The 15,522-nt window shown below is 40.4% G+C and overlaps 1 protein-coding gene across 1 annotated transcript in view; it reads right to left on the bottom strand.

Moving 5' to 3' along the window:
- LOC124871248 (diacylglycerol kinase gamma) overlaps window positions 1–15,522 on the bottom strand; it is a 183,215-nt gene that overhangs the window by 48,760 nt on the left and 118,933 nt on the right. The window contains exon 21 of the mRNA XM_047370405.1: window positions 302–366. Within this exon, the coding sequence (XP_047226361.1) occupies window positions 302–366 (65 nt within the window). The remainder of the gene's footprint in view (window positions 1–301; window positions 367–15,522) is intronic.

Raw genomic sequence — 15,522 nt, 5'->3', positions numbered from 1 at the left:
GGCTCCTACCTTCATTACTTTTAATTAGACTGTTATGTACTTGTTCTCATGACCAACCTGTGCTACTAGAATGACTCAAATTCCCACTTGCGTCACATGTGCTAAAGTCTACCTTTATTTCATTCTGTATCACAAGACTTCAAGACCAGAAACCTGGTTTCATAATTAATTGAGATCTTTATCCTTATCCTAGAGAACAAAAACCTTTAGAGTGACAAACAACTCGCCATTCCTCAGTTTTCCAAAAATGTGGAAAGCACCTGTTGGACCCATATCAAAGCTCTATATCTCATACACTAACCTGCTGTTGAACTTCTCAGGGTGCTTTTCCCTCATCAGATGAAAGCGGTGGGCAATGGAGGCATCCTGTATGGAAGAAGAGAGGAGACAAGTTAACCTCAATGACAATGACAAAGGCAAAAACAAAGGAATTTATATAGCTAATGATGATAATAATAAGGCAAATTAATATTATTTCAATCATATTCTATCCTGATAATTGGATAAACAACATAGAAGTAGGCAATGCTATAGGTGACAAAACTGTGAATACATTTCCGTTCCAAAATAGTATGTAATAATCCAAAACCCAACAAAATGAGCCTATAAACATGTACAGTTGTTTCAAGTGTGGACAAAGGCTTCATTTGTAATGTATGAGTGTTAAATTCAGAGCCAAGGCCCAAATACCACCGGATTACTCTGGACGTACTGCATTTTGTGACATATTAATGTCTTATTTTGAAAGGTTTATGATCATGTAGTGGAAAACTATAATGTATATAAAAACGGTGGTCAGTTGGTGCACATGTCTTAAAACGTTTATAGTGCTGAACCACTAATGACAACTAAAACCTGATCCCAGACACTACTAGGACTACAACAGACTTTCAGTCAAAAATCCTCACTTATATCCACTACTCCTCACTGGAATCATTGTGTGGCACACAATGCTTGCTGAAACAGGTGATTTTATTGTTGTTGTGATATTGCCAAACAATTTCAATAAATTCTACATCTTCTGCCAAGGAGAGTGGTAAAATACTCTGTAGTGCCAGAAGGCTGCAAAAATGTGTGATCAAGAAGTGACTTGATAAAGAATATTTCATCAGATTTTAGTGGAGGTGAACATATACATTTGATTCCATTTGTATAGTTTTGAGTGAGTGTGGATTAAATCATTCCAGCTGTGCATCCAAATCTATGTTGTAAAACAATTCCACTCTAGATAATTCAATAAATCATTAAAAGTCCAGTTTCAGTAATCTAAATTTATCATGGCAACTTTATTATAGTTATCACTTTGTTAATTACAAATAGGGCCTGGTAGTTTAAAAAGAAAAAAAACAAAAACAGATATACATATTAATAACCCCTCTTAATTTTAGATTTATGTTTAGAACATAGATGTACAGAGAGAGCTCTTTAAGTCAATAAGATTTTAGCAACCACAAAGACAATAAACCCAAAAAAATGGTGGCCATTTTTTGTTGTTAAGTTTTTTTTACATAAATATACCTCTTCTGGTCACTCAGCCTGATGAGTTAAAGATGGAGACAACAACAGAGTGTTTCAGGAGCAGCAGCTAAAGGTCAGAGGTTGCTCTGCATGAAACTCAGATGGAGTCTAACCTCCTCCTCCCATGTGTTTAACCTATGACCTCTGGGACAGGGATGAATGTAAGCCTGATCAGTCACAAGAACAGCCTCAGAGTGACCTCACAAAGGGAAAAACAACAGCAGCTGTTATCAAAACACCACAGTCTCCTACATCTACAACAATTCTAAGATTTGGTTTGTGCAATAAAATGCACAAACTAAATAAACAATATGAAAATGTAAGTCACTGAAGAGTTGTTCTAGCATACCTTAAGTCACTAGGTAAAGAACAGAATCCACTGTGATTTTATAAAGCAAGCAACAGAAGCATGCACATGCTCAAAGGGAATGTGATGAATTAAACCAAGCAGGCGTAATTGGACCTGAACTGGACCAGAGCTGCTTTTGCTGCACCCAGGCCTGAGGATGTAATGTGCTCTTCCCAGATAAGCAACCAATGGAAACCAAGTAAGTTATAGATCAAACGTCAGAAGAAGCCATGTGGTTAGTGTAGCTTTAACTACTGAATGTGGCTCATGTTATGGAGCAGTATCACATCAACACAACAGTCCATATACCAATGCAAGGAGGTCCTGTTTTTGTCTCTCATAATGAATAAGAACATGTTGTTCTGCCCAAAGATTTTCACAAAAACACCAGACCTACGTCCATCTCTTAACAAAAAAAACCTGAAAACCATTAAACTCATACTGACTTCTCTGAAAAAACTGTAACTGGTTGTCCTGTGAGGTATAAAATGACCTCCAAATTACGTCAGAAAAACAACTCATGATATATTACATACTGAGCCAAGAGGCAGAGTCTAAGAACAATAAGTTGGACTGCTGCTATGAAAACACAAGTGTTTTGTTCAGTTTGCTGCGCTGGAGCATACTGGTGCATGCTAAAGCAATGCCAAGTAGGAAAGACATCAGCTGTGAGCTCAGAGAAGCAATTGTTGCTGCCTATCAATCTGCATAGGGTTATCAGGCTAAGGAGACCACAAACACTTAAAATCTAAACCATAACACACATCTACTATTTCTTAAGTTTAAAATAAATCCTCAACAAACCTTTTATTTAAGCCAGATAACCTCTTGTCCCATGTGAAATGGCTCCCTGAATCTTAAAATGCCTGAATGCATAAAAACGCTACAAAGTACCAAAGATAAAGGAGGACTAGATCTGCCTAACTTTCACCATTACTTCTTGGTCAACAGGCTACAATACATGTCAAAATGGTTTAAAAACCCTGGCTAGAAGTGTGGTGTTGCTTTGCTGTGTGGGCTGTGGCCTTTCTGTGGTGCCCTTCTGCTTGCTGGGCAGGCGTCTTTCCTTGGGCACGGTGGTGGGTGGGGTGCCTGGCTGGCACCGGTGGTTTCAGTTTGTTTGTCTATGGGTGAGTGCATGTGACTATGCTGGCTCGGGGCTTGCATTTGGGTGGGCCTGCCGTTTTAGTTCGGGTGTGGCTTATTGGCAGCTTCGGTGTTGGTGTGGGGCATGTTTTGTTGCCCTCCTGGCCTGGTTGTGGCTGCGGTTCGGTGCCGGGCTGGGGAGTAGTGGTTCCCGTGGGACTCTCCCCCACTCTTCTCTGGGGGGGTTGCGGTGGTCCCGGCGGTGGTTCTCTTGGGGTTCCCGTGTTCTATGGGGCCTTTGGATGTCTGTGGCTCGGATCTGCTCCGTATCTTTATCAGGTCCAGGGGGGCAGATCTGTGGCTCCTCACACTCGCTATATCATATTTTTATGGAGAAACCTTAGTGCGCTCAGATTTAAACCCACACTTTCTCTTCTGCTCTCGGTGGGGTCAGACGCTTTTCCACTCTCTCCTTGATCCTCCCCCATTTTTTATCCTGCTTCAGCTTTTTGTCTATGTTTTTCTTAGAGCCTCTGTTCGCATATCCTCCTAATTTGTTCATTATGGATTTGGTCAGGAAGACAGGGTAAAGGCGAACCCTCTTGTCCAGACGGGACGTTCTTCTCCGGATACGCAATGGATACCTGGCAGCAGTGGATGATTGTGTGCCTGACAACAATGTCAGTCGAGGACGTGGAAGATTTGTACATAATTGGATTTCTGATAACAGGATTTCTGCTTTTTGGAGTTGGCGGTTACCTGGCTCATCGAAAGATTTGTAAAACATCGGCAGCTGTTCAAAGCACTCTAAAGCTGCCTGGGATGTTTGAAGGAATCGTTAGAGCTCTCAGCACTCCGACTGACATGTTAAGCGAGCAGAATCGCAAGCTGGACGCGATCCTTGAACAGAATCGCAGGCTGGCTGTGTTTCCCGGACTCAAAGGTGATATGATTTAATCTTGGAGAAAATTGTTTGCTCAGGATCTACTGAAAGTACCAGAAATTTGGCTATTTGGATTTGAAATTGAGAATGCCTGTAAGACTTTGAAGGCAGGCGGAAAATCACACCTGGCCTGAACCAAAATATTTATTGTTTGTCTAATTCAGGCGCCCTGATATGGCTTTAACAGGCTTCTTATCAAAACATTTCTCCTGGATGTTCTGTAAATACGACGCTCTGCCCCAGCAACCACTCATCTGTGAACTGTACTGTATGGCCGTTTGATAAAACTTCCATCTCTTTTTTAAGGACAGTGGCACCTTCGTCAGTGTTGACAGTCTAATTCTTTGCACACATGATCATACTTAAATATTGGCACTCTCACGAGTCCACGATGCCCCTGCAAAATCTTTGCTTATGTGTGTTGCTTTCCCATGATCCTTATTTTTACCTAAATGTGGATTTTATTTCTTCATTTCTTCTCCTTTTCATAGATTTTTAGATTTACCAGTGAAAGGAAAATAATACTAGTTTCTTAAAAATTTGAACAAAAGCTGTTTTTACACCAGTGACTCTTCTTTTGTTAGAACTCAGTGATTGCTCAGTTAAATTTCATTGGATGCAAATTATATTATTAGACTACAACTGCATTATACCAAGGATCATTCTCTCTTAGCACAAGATGCTTTCCCCTACATAGAGGACTTAATGATATAATTACCTCTTTAGAACGATTGGTTTAGAACCAGCTCCTACCAGTAAAACGCAAAGGATTATTAATGTTATCTGTATCATTGTAATGTTGGCAAGAGATTTTTAGATTTCTCTGAAGGATTTATAGATTTCTTAGAAGGATTGTAGTATCATTTGATTTGTTTGTCTGTGCCTGTATCTGTTTATTTTCTTTGTGATTGTATTGTAATTGTATGTATAGCGCTATGAGTGTCTCATTACTGAAAAGCGCTATATAAATAAACTTACCTTACTTTACCTTACAGGTGTTTAGATTCAGGTGTTAACAGATACACAGATATTCTATACTGAGCTGCAGTTACCACCTAATACATTTTGCATTCACTAGTACCATGCACGTTTTGGTAACAATGCTGTTATATATATTTCTGCAGATGTAGAAGGAAGCAGGGTGTTATTTTGTAATCTCTTAATCCTTCTTTCTCTCCTTCATTCTTTTCTCCTTCTCTCCCTTTTTCTTTTTGCCCTACCTCTCTCTCTTCCTTCTTATTTTTCCCTTTTCATTTCTGTCTCCATTTCCAACATTTGAAATAATTGCAAAGTAGTTTAAAATAAAGTTTATTTTATAAAGTTTAGAGCAGAGCATTATAGTGTTAGCCATAATGTTCCACTTGTGAAAGTAAATCTGTTGGGCTTCTGCTTGGCACCCAGACAACAATTCTGAGTGCTACTCTGCCAGACAGGACACAGTAAAAAACAACAAAAAAAAGCCTGAATATTACTATGAATCTGAAGTATTATGCTTACCTGAGAATATGAACCAAGGTATTTTTTATCTGAATAATGTAATTTAAATAATTTGGAAATTCAGCAAAAGTTACTTTTTGTTAAAGAACCCAGTATTAGCTAAGTTGATATAGTGATAAAAGTGTAGCATCCAATTTGCTTATTGGATGTGTAATGCGATATGGCCACACATCTGTCAAAGTTTGGATATGATTTGTTGATTACGTTTGTGACATCATCCCCTGGGAGCTGTTGGCTCCTAGAAGAGGAGTGCTCAATCAGACAAGGGGAAGGGGGAAAAGAAACTTAAATAAAACACAGAACAAACAGGAAACTTTTTCTTTTACTGCTTTGTTTTATTGTCCTTCATTGTTCCAACATGCTCAGCATCATCTAGTTGCTTTCTGTGAAGTTTTGTTTTTGTGTAAAATCTAAATTCAATTCAAAATTCAAAAAATACTTTTTTAATCCCAAAGTGGAGGAACCACAAGACATGCAATGCACAGAACCAGAACCCAAAGCTCTAAGATTTGTGTCAGCAGAGTTTAGAGATGGAACTACAGGGGTTAGACAATAAAACTGAAACACCTGGTTTTAGACCACAATAATTTATTAGTATGGTGTAGGGCCTCCTTTTGCGGCCAATACAGCGTCAATTTGTCTAGGGAATGACATATACAAGTCCTGCATAGTAGTCAGAGGGATTTTAAGCCATTCTTCTTGCAGGATAGTGGCCAGGTCACTACGTGATACTGGTGGAGGAAAACGTTTCCTGACTCGCTCCTCCAAAACACCCCAAAGTGGCTCAATAATATTTAGATCTGGTGACTGTGCAGGCCATGAGAGATGTTCAACTTCACTTTCATGTTCATCAAACCAATCTTTCACCAGTCTTGCTGTGTGTATTGGTGCATTGTCATCCTGATACACGGCACTGCCTTCAGGATACAATGTTTGAACCATTGGATGCACATGGTCCTCAAGAATGGTTCAGTAGTCCTTGGCAGTGACGCGCCCATCTAGCACAAGTATTGGGCCAAGGGAATGCCATGATATGGCAGCCCAAACCATCACTGATCCACCACCATGCTTCACTCTGGACATGCAACAGTCTGGGTGGTACGCTTCTTTGGGGCTTCTCCACACAGTAACTCTCCCGGATGTGGGGAAAACAGTAAAGGTGGACTCATCAGAGAACAATACATGTTGCACATTGTCCACAGCCCAAGATTTGTGCTCCTTGCACCAAGATTTGTGCTCCTTGCACCATTGAAACCGACGTTTGGCATTGGCATGAGTGACCAAAGGTTTGGCTATAGCAGCCCGGCCGTGTATATTGACCTTGTGTAGCTCCCGATGGACAGTTCTGGTGGAAACAGGAGAGTTGAGGTGCACATTTAATTCTGCCGTGATTTGGGCAGCCGTGGTTTTATGTTTTTTGGATACAATCCGGGTTAGCACCCGAACATCCCTTTCAGACAGCTTCCTCTTGCGTCCACAGTTAATTCTGTTGGATGTGGTTCGTCCTTCTTGGTGGTATGCTGACATTACCCTGGATACCGTGGTTCTTGATACATCACAAAGACTTGCTGTCTTGGTCACAGATGCGCCAGCAAGACATGCACCAACAATTTGTCTTCTTTTGAACTCTGGTATGTCACCCATAATGTTGTGTGCATTTCAATATTTTGAGCAAAACTGTGCTCTTACCCTGCTAATTGAACCTTCACACTCTGCTCTTACTGGTGCAATGTGCAATCAATGAAGACTGGATACCAGGCTGGTCCAATTTAGCCATGAAACCTCCCACACTAAAATGACAGGTGTTTCAGTTTCATTGTCCAACCCCTGTATATTAGCCAAAGACCTTTGGAAATCCAGTCAGTTTTGAGAGTGAGCCCAACTCTGGACCAAGAAAACAGACACTATGTGATGTTCTGACAGTTCTGATGTGAAATCTGAAAGACCCAAAGGCAGTTTCCCCATTTTATTTAACTTCTTCCAAATTCTTCCCTGTTAGATATTAGAACTTGTACTCCAGGTCACCACTGAGATGGTCTGAGGAAAACTATATGCAACACATCTTAAGTTCAGGCATAACTGTTTGTAGTTCTGTTCAGACACAATCTGATCACTCAGGATGCAAGATAGCGCTGGGAGTGAATGGGGCCAAAGGGTGAGCCCAGCCTGCATGCAGAGGAATCTAATTTCAGCCGTTGGGATCTAGGATCTTTCAGTCATGATTCATATCTCATGACCATTGGTAGGACTTGGATCAGTGATCAATGGACAATGTTACTTCTTGGCCAAGACAGACCAGAATAATACCCCATTGCTGCAGGCGAGGTCCCAGTTGGTCTATTCATTTCCTGCTGCATTCAACCATCACTTGTGAACAAGACACCAAGATAATTTCACTCATCCTGTCATTAAAGATCCCCAAAACAGTAAAAATAACTTTTCTTCACCTGGTGCTGTTAGGACCACTGAGGTATGATACAGGTAAGATATGTTTTTGTTTTTTGTTTTGTTTCTTTCTTTCTCTTTCTTGTCCTCATGCTTGCATCACCATCTGCAAAGCTTCATACAGGCAGAATCAAACCACCCCCATCCCGCCAACCCCTTGATGTTGGCTAAAAGCAGTGGCTAATGTCACTGTTGAGGGGAGGAACAGATTTAGTGATGTACAAGAGTTAGTCATAGTTTGGAAATCTCTGTAGTCACAATGTGTCAGTAAGTGAGGGTACTGTGGCTCAATGGGAAAAGTAGTCCTCTTCCAATCCTAAGAATGAGGGTACAAATCCAACATTCTGACACACTTAAACCCACCCCAAAGTTGCCTACCTATCTGTGTATGAATCTGTGCCCCTTTTGTGAGTGAGACTAGGTGAATGTGACTCTAGTACGGAGTGCTTTGAGTAGTCAAAATGAATGGAATATCAATTACATAAACGCACCCGTTTCCATTGAGTTGGCCCTAATACGCATATTGTGCTAAACAGATCAACTTCTATGTACCAAATAGAAAGATAATAATGTTTTTTGCTGACTGTAAACAATATCCCTTTAATTAAATGTATGCTTTAATTAAATGTATGCTTTGCATGTATTTTTGAAATCTTGAGAAACCTAAGCACAAGATATGTGAATAGTGAGGTGTTAAGATGGATAGCTGTGCCTTAAGTTAGTCTGCAGTGATGTCTCCTCTTTCCCCAGGTACCAGTATCAAGTTCTGTCCCAGTTAAACTGTAGATGCAGCTCTATTTTAAGATCTGATATCTGTGAGATCTCAACCCATTGCAACAGTGAGTGTTTGAAGAAGAGCACAGCAGTGCTCTGTCGTGAGCGTGAACAAACAGATGTTTCTCATCACATGTGTCCACCTGCTTTGTGCCAGCTTTCTTTCTTCTTGTTGAAGAACTGAAACACCTGTAGAGGCAGGAAGGTTGCCAGGCTATCATCAAGGATTGTTCTGCATGCCCATATTTTTAATAGAAGGGATGGAAATATTACAAATACAGTTCAGACAAACAATGAAATCAAAACCTAAGAGAAATATAATGCAATCTAGTTCAATAAAACTCCAAGAATGGTAACGCATTTCAATGATAGACTAAGGATTGAGAAATCAGACCAACACTGATCAAGAACAGCAAAACTGGTTGGTAAACAGTTTAAATGTCTCTACATCCATTTAGTTGTTTCCTCCCAAACTTAAAGCAACTCTATACATTCTATATGGGGATTAAAACAGTCAGTCAGTCAGTCAGTCATTTTCTACCGCTTATTCCATAGTGGGTCGCGGGGCAGCTGGTGCCTATCTCCAGCAGTCTATGGGCGAGAGGCGGGGTACACCCTGGACAGATCACCAGTCCATCACAGGGCAACACACAAACAACCATGCACACACTCATTCATACACCTAAGGGCAATTTAGAGTGACCAATTAACCTAACAGGCATGTCTTTGGACTGTGGGAGGAAGCCGGAGTACCCGGTGAGAACCCACGCATGCACGGGGGATTAAAACAACATACACTAAAATGGGATGTAATGCAAAGATTCCAGAAACTAATATATAATAAAAAGTTGTAAAAATATTTGTGAGATTTAAACATTTAATGACTATTTATTGCCATAGTTTGTAAAAAATACTTAAAGGTTTGCTTAAAGGTTTCAAATGGAAATAGAAATTAATGAAATGGGGATAAAATCCCCTTTTAAATCTGTTTAATGTGTTCACCAAGCAATCTATTTTTGTCAAGGTCAATGATGTTGACCATTTATACTGTTGTCATGACCTTGACAAAGTATTCAAATCACTTGAACTTTATCACATTACCGCCTCAAACCTAAATTTAGTCTATTTGGATTTGACGGGATACAACAAAAGAGAGTAGTGCATAAATGTAAGAAGAAGGGAAAGTGGACATGATTTAACAAAAGCTTTACATAAAATTTGGAAAGTGTAGCGAGTAATTCTTTATCGAACCTCCTTTAGCCCCAATTAGAGCTGCAAGTCTTTAGGGGTGGTATGTCTTTACTAGCTTTGCACATCTAGAGGCTGAGATTCTGTGAAAAATTGTCCAGTCTCAGTCATAATGTGTGGAAAGCATCTGTGAAAATCCATCTCTTGGCACTGATTCTGTGTTGGATTTAGGTCTGGGCTTTGGGCCATTCAAATAAATACGTATGCTTTAATCTAAGCCATTCCGTTGTAGCCCTGGCTGTATGTTAGGGTCTTTGTCCTGCTAGAAGGTGCCTCTGCTTCAGTTAGCAGGTCTAGCAGGTTTTCTTTCAGGAATTCCTCTATTTAGTGCCATATATCTTCCCACCAACTATGACTCTGTTTCCTCTTACAAAAAGCATGCCCAAAGCATGATACTGCCATCACCATGTTACCCTGTGTGGATGTTGCGTTCAGGGTCATGTGACGTATTGGTTGTCCTCCAGATGTAGCTTTTTGCACACAGGACAAAGTTTAATTATGGTCTCATCTGACCTTCTTACACATGTTTGGCAAGCCATTTACCCAGCATAGTCATTCTATAACTGTGGGGCCTTTATTGGTTCTACATTGTGGACCATAATAGCTGTAATGTGTAATGGTGTAAGGTCAGGTACAGAATAAAAGTTTCATTGAAGTTGTTTCATGTACGGCAAGAGCTGAATCCGATCTGACTGAACCATGTTTTTCACAGTTTTTATTGTACTGATTGATGTATTAAAGGTCTTATAAATGTTATTACATTATAGAAATATATTTAGCCAGCTTTTTCTGCTCTTTAACATCTCGCTCCATGTGTGTTAATGTGTTTGTGAGGTTGTGTATGAAAGCCTGTGCACGCTGCTCCTCGTGTCTTTAGGACCAGCCAGGTGTCACTCAGCACGGTCATTCATTATGGCAGTAACCTGGCCTGAACCTGGCAGGCGATGACTTCCTGTCACTGATACTTCCCCTGACCTTCAGTCGGTGCCAGGACTACTCTATCTCATAAACACACACAAACACAGAAACATTCCAGTTTTTTTGTACAGTTTTTGCAGTTTGGAATATGTAACACTGGCTTTTTATTTGTTTTGCACTTCATAAACTGCTACAATGTTTAACGTGAAGATCAAACTGCTTAAATTTCTTATATCACTCCCTCATGTCATACTGAAGTAGCAGACGGTGAGTTATATACCCACCAGAGCAGGCAAATGACAGCTTGTTCACCAGTGAAACATGCCAAATCAGGGAATGTAGCAGGGAATGGTCATTAATATGGGGAATGATCCCTCAGCATAGCACATCACACATACAGTGAAGAGCAAGGAGGCACATACAAGCACATGCAAACACACTGACAGCCTGGGGATCAGCTTCCTCTCTGAATCATGAGGTGGCATCTTTCATAGATGCAAACACGGTGTCATTTCCTTCTCCTTAATTTCTCTTCTCAGATAGTTTCCAGGCCAAAGTTGAAGTCAAAGTGTTTTGGAAGAGATACTAAGTGTGTTGCGTGTCCTGCTTGAATTCAGGCATAATATACATTGCATTTTTTTAAATCAAAGTTTTATAATTGGCTAATTTTTTGCATTTGTTTTCTTACAAAATCATTTTTATTTTTGTATTATATTTTAATTTTCGCTTTTGGGTGTCACTTATGGTTAAACTACACGACAGCTTGACGCACCTATACCCCTGACTTATTCGCAATAAAGCATCTTCCCTCCTCTGTCTTCACATAATGGTACGATCCTATATCCTCACGTGACTGGCTGCATGCTGGCCAATCCAAACAAAGGTCTGCCTGAGCTAAGCAGTGAAAGGCAAACACTGAAAACGGGGTCTCACTTGATGTGAGCCGGTTCTTCTGATTCACAACAAAGCATCGGCTCTCTTTTCACATGAGACATCATTAGCAGACATTTTGTTTACAGAAGTGTATCAATGGTAAAATCTGTATTTCCTGTGTGTTTTTGAAGCGCAACTTGAGAATAAACGTGCAAGTTAAGAGTGGGGTCCGTGGCTGCAGTGGATGATACCTGCTCCGGTGTTGCAGCTTCCAGGATGTACTTTTATGGAATGCTAATTCAGTTTTGCAGTACATGTACTGCACAATTTTTTCTTTGCTGTTGAGTATAAAGCAATCCCACGCTTTTGACACTTTCAGCCATTTTCTCAATGCTTTTTTTTGCCCATCACCGTCTCCCTCCACATAGCTGATAACATCCATGTATCAGCAGCATAGGCTATCATTAGCGGAAGTGAGAGCGTTGTGCAACACAAAAATCCACCCATCCGGAACACAGTGTGATGAATAGTTAAACAGAATTTATTGAAGCCTCGTTATTTGCCTTGGGGAATTTAAGTTGAGTTACTTGAAAAATATGAGAAATCATTTCAGCCCTAAAAAAATTTATAAAGACCACAGAATCCAAAAATGTAGTTTTGTCCTGCTGAGGATCAATGAGATGCAATCACTGATTGATAAAACACACTTCACCTTTGGGTTTACAGCTCTGAGTGGTTCAGCTGATCCGACCGCATGCTCCACACTGTGTCACCCACACTTAAGTCAGTGAGATGTTGGACGGATGACTGTGGAAGCTCTCAAATTCAGCCTTGCCAGCCCCCCGTCGCTGTGGCAACTGAAGCCCGAGCAGGAAGGTCTGAGATGGGATGGCATGAAACGCAGACCTTGTATGGTTCGCAAAGCAGGTTTGAGGTCTTACTGATGGCAACGTCAGCAGTGTGAGTCAGAGTCAGGTGTTGTCAGGTGCCGTGTGCAAACAGACCCTCAGCCATCTGTCACAGCGGCTCCTGTAGGGTCAGCAATCTGTGGCCAAGTTCAGCACAGTCAAAGTCATCTTTTAGCCTCACACAGAAAACCTTTACAATAAACCCATTAATCAGCACTCCTTACATTTTACTTATCAATAAATCAATACATTTATTTATAAAGCACATTTAAACATGTTGTCACATGTGACAACAGCGGTCAACAATAGTGTTCATATTTTCTGAGCATCTTTAAAAACTGGGACACAAACATGCTGTTTGTTTTTGTAAGTCTATATCAATGTGACAGCTTAGCAGCAGATTAGTGGGAAGATGATTGTGTGGCTGACTCAAAATAAACAAAAATGAAACTGCATGGCTTCTGGCTCCTCTTGGCTTCTTGAGTCAGTTTTGGGGAAAAAACAAAACATTCTCACTCAGTGAAATAAGCTCAATTGTGTCAGACTGTGGTTACACAGGAAACACATGTCAAACGTATTGCTGCTTCTCCATAAACAAAGTCTTTCTCTAATCCACACTGTATGCTTTTATTTTGTTTAGATAAATGTCCCTTTACATGTTTCACCACACTGTCATCACAGCAATAAACAAGCTTCTGGCATAGTTCTGGTTGGATATTTGGCAACTCTTGGTAAAATTTATTTCAACATTTTTAAAAGGTTTGAAGTTAGAGCTTTAGGAAGGCAATTCCAGAAGCTTAATGTTAGCTGGCTTTGTCCATACCAAAACCAGTTTGGAGCTACATTTGTGTTTAGTATCGTTGTCCCTTGGAGCACCCAGTTTTCTCCAAGATCAACCTCCGAGCAATGGATTTCAGCTGAGTCAAAGAATCTGGAGGTTTTCCTCCTCCTTCATGACTCCATTCCCATTGTGCAATTCTCAGTATCACTGGCAGTTTAACAGCCCCATAGCATAATGTTCCTACCACCATGCTTGACAGTTGCTAAAAAGACTTCTTTACACATTCTTGTTATTGTGGTCAAATAACTCAATCTTTGTCTCGTCTGACCATGAATTTTCTCCAGAAGGTGTTGGTTTATCCATGTGGACAGCTGCAAATTTCAGATGGACTTGAAGGTGTGGCTTTTGGAACAACTTTTAAATTATAACAGCAGAGTTTAATCAAATTGTTAAGGAAACCATTTTAGGATGGCACTGTGGATAGCAGCCTAAATGCTTCACTCTAGTACTTTTATGTGGCTGTTTGTCACCATTCTCCAGTCACTTTCTCTAGAGTGCACCAAACATCAGACTTTTCTCTTTAGGGTGATCTTCTAAAGTTATCATCGACCCAGACAACTTCCCTGAGTTCTTGGTTACTACAGACATAGACGAGGTAATCATCAGGCACCAGATACATCAGCAGCGGCAGCCCCCAGGGGTGTGTTCTCTACCTACTCATCTTATTTCTTCACAAAAATAATTGCTCAGTGAACCCATATGTGAAGTCCTTGCAGTTCACAGATGACACTGCTGTCATTGGTCTGATCCAAGACAATTATAGGTCTGCATACAAACAGGAGGTGCATTAGTTGTTCTACATGCGTGGTCAAAACCACCTGAAGCTTAACCCAGTCAAGAGAGTGGAGATGATGGTGGACTTTTGAAGAGGTGCCCCATACTTCATCTACTTGTCATCTTTAACAACACCAGTTTATATGTTTATTTTTATGTCTGTACATAGGGAGCAAACTGAAACTGATGTCAAATTCCTTATACCAATAAAGTTGATTCTGATTCTGTCAGAAACTTTTATCAAGTATCTACGTGTGCATGTGTTCTTCTCGTACTTCAGTAGGTTTAAAACCCTAGTGGGTTGCTACACAATCTGTCTGTGACTTTGAACTTCAGAAAACAAAGTAGACCAACAGCGGCAGATGACAGGGCTACCCCCAGTCATCACTGTGGAAACTTCATACTGGACCTCAAGCAGCTTGTATTCTGTGCATCTCTCATCTCTCTTTCTCCAAACATTGGGACTTCCAAATGAATTGGTGAACTTAGTCTTGAAAGAGGACCACTGAGAAACAGTTCAGTCCTTGCCTCATTAGCCCAGGAAAGACACTTGTGGCAAAGATTCTCAAAGTTCTATTTTTTATGAGATGCACCTGTATCTTGGGTTAAGGGATCAAACAGTAACACCAGGCCTGATCTGCAGCAGATGTGAGAGCTTTGTAAACTTGCAGGTGTTGTTCTGAGGTAAATTTTCACAAAATGGTGGTGAACCTTTCAGAACTCTTATTATTTTTCAGTATAAATCTTTACATGTTCCATTCTCATGTGTTCAATGCAGAGAGATCACTGGAGGCGCACCACCTCCTAATTTTACACTGTAAATAATTATCACTTTCTGTGATGATTTTGAAGTTGGAGTTTTAAGATGGTGGAACATGGCTTTGGGGTTGGTCCCTCTTGGACTCACAAGCAGCTTTGTCCTCTAGGACAAACTATTCAGGATTTATACCAAATGAAGATGCCAATAGAGTTATATGTTGCTGGTAACATATCAATTGCTTATAACCTTTCAAAAGAACCTCACTTGAACAATCTGAACCCATTTCTTTAAGGAATGAAAGATATCATCGAACCAGAGCTGGACCACACAAACAATCCTTTAAAGATTACTGGACACAAAGCAGGACTTTAGAACTTAACTGATGTTAGGCATAGTTAGGGAAATAGACTGACAAGACCTTACACTACCACTATGAGGCTTACTAGACACACTTCCATACACAGGCAAGGGTAAAGAAGACATAGGAAGAATGAAAAATGGTCACAGAGAAATCTATTAAGAAAAACAAGAAACTATACAGCACTTTCTTTGCCCTGTGCAGCTAGTGGGGCCAAAAGAGAAGAGCAG

Source organism: Girardinichthys multiradiatus, chromosome 7 (genome assembly GCF_021462225.1).
Source record: "Girardinichthys multiradiatus isolate DD_20200921_A chromosome 7, DD_fGirMul_XY1, whole genome shotgun sequence".
In the NCBI taxonomy this organism is placed as follows: domain Eukaryota; kingdom Metazoa; phylum Chordata; class Actinopteri; order Cyprinodontiformes; family Goodeidae; genus Girardinichthys; species Girardinichthys multiradiatus.
This window is presented reverse-complemented; position numbering and strand designations above follow the sequence as displayed.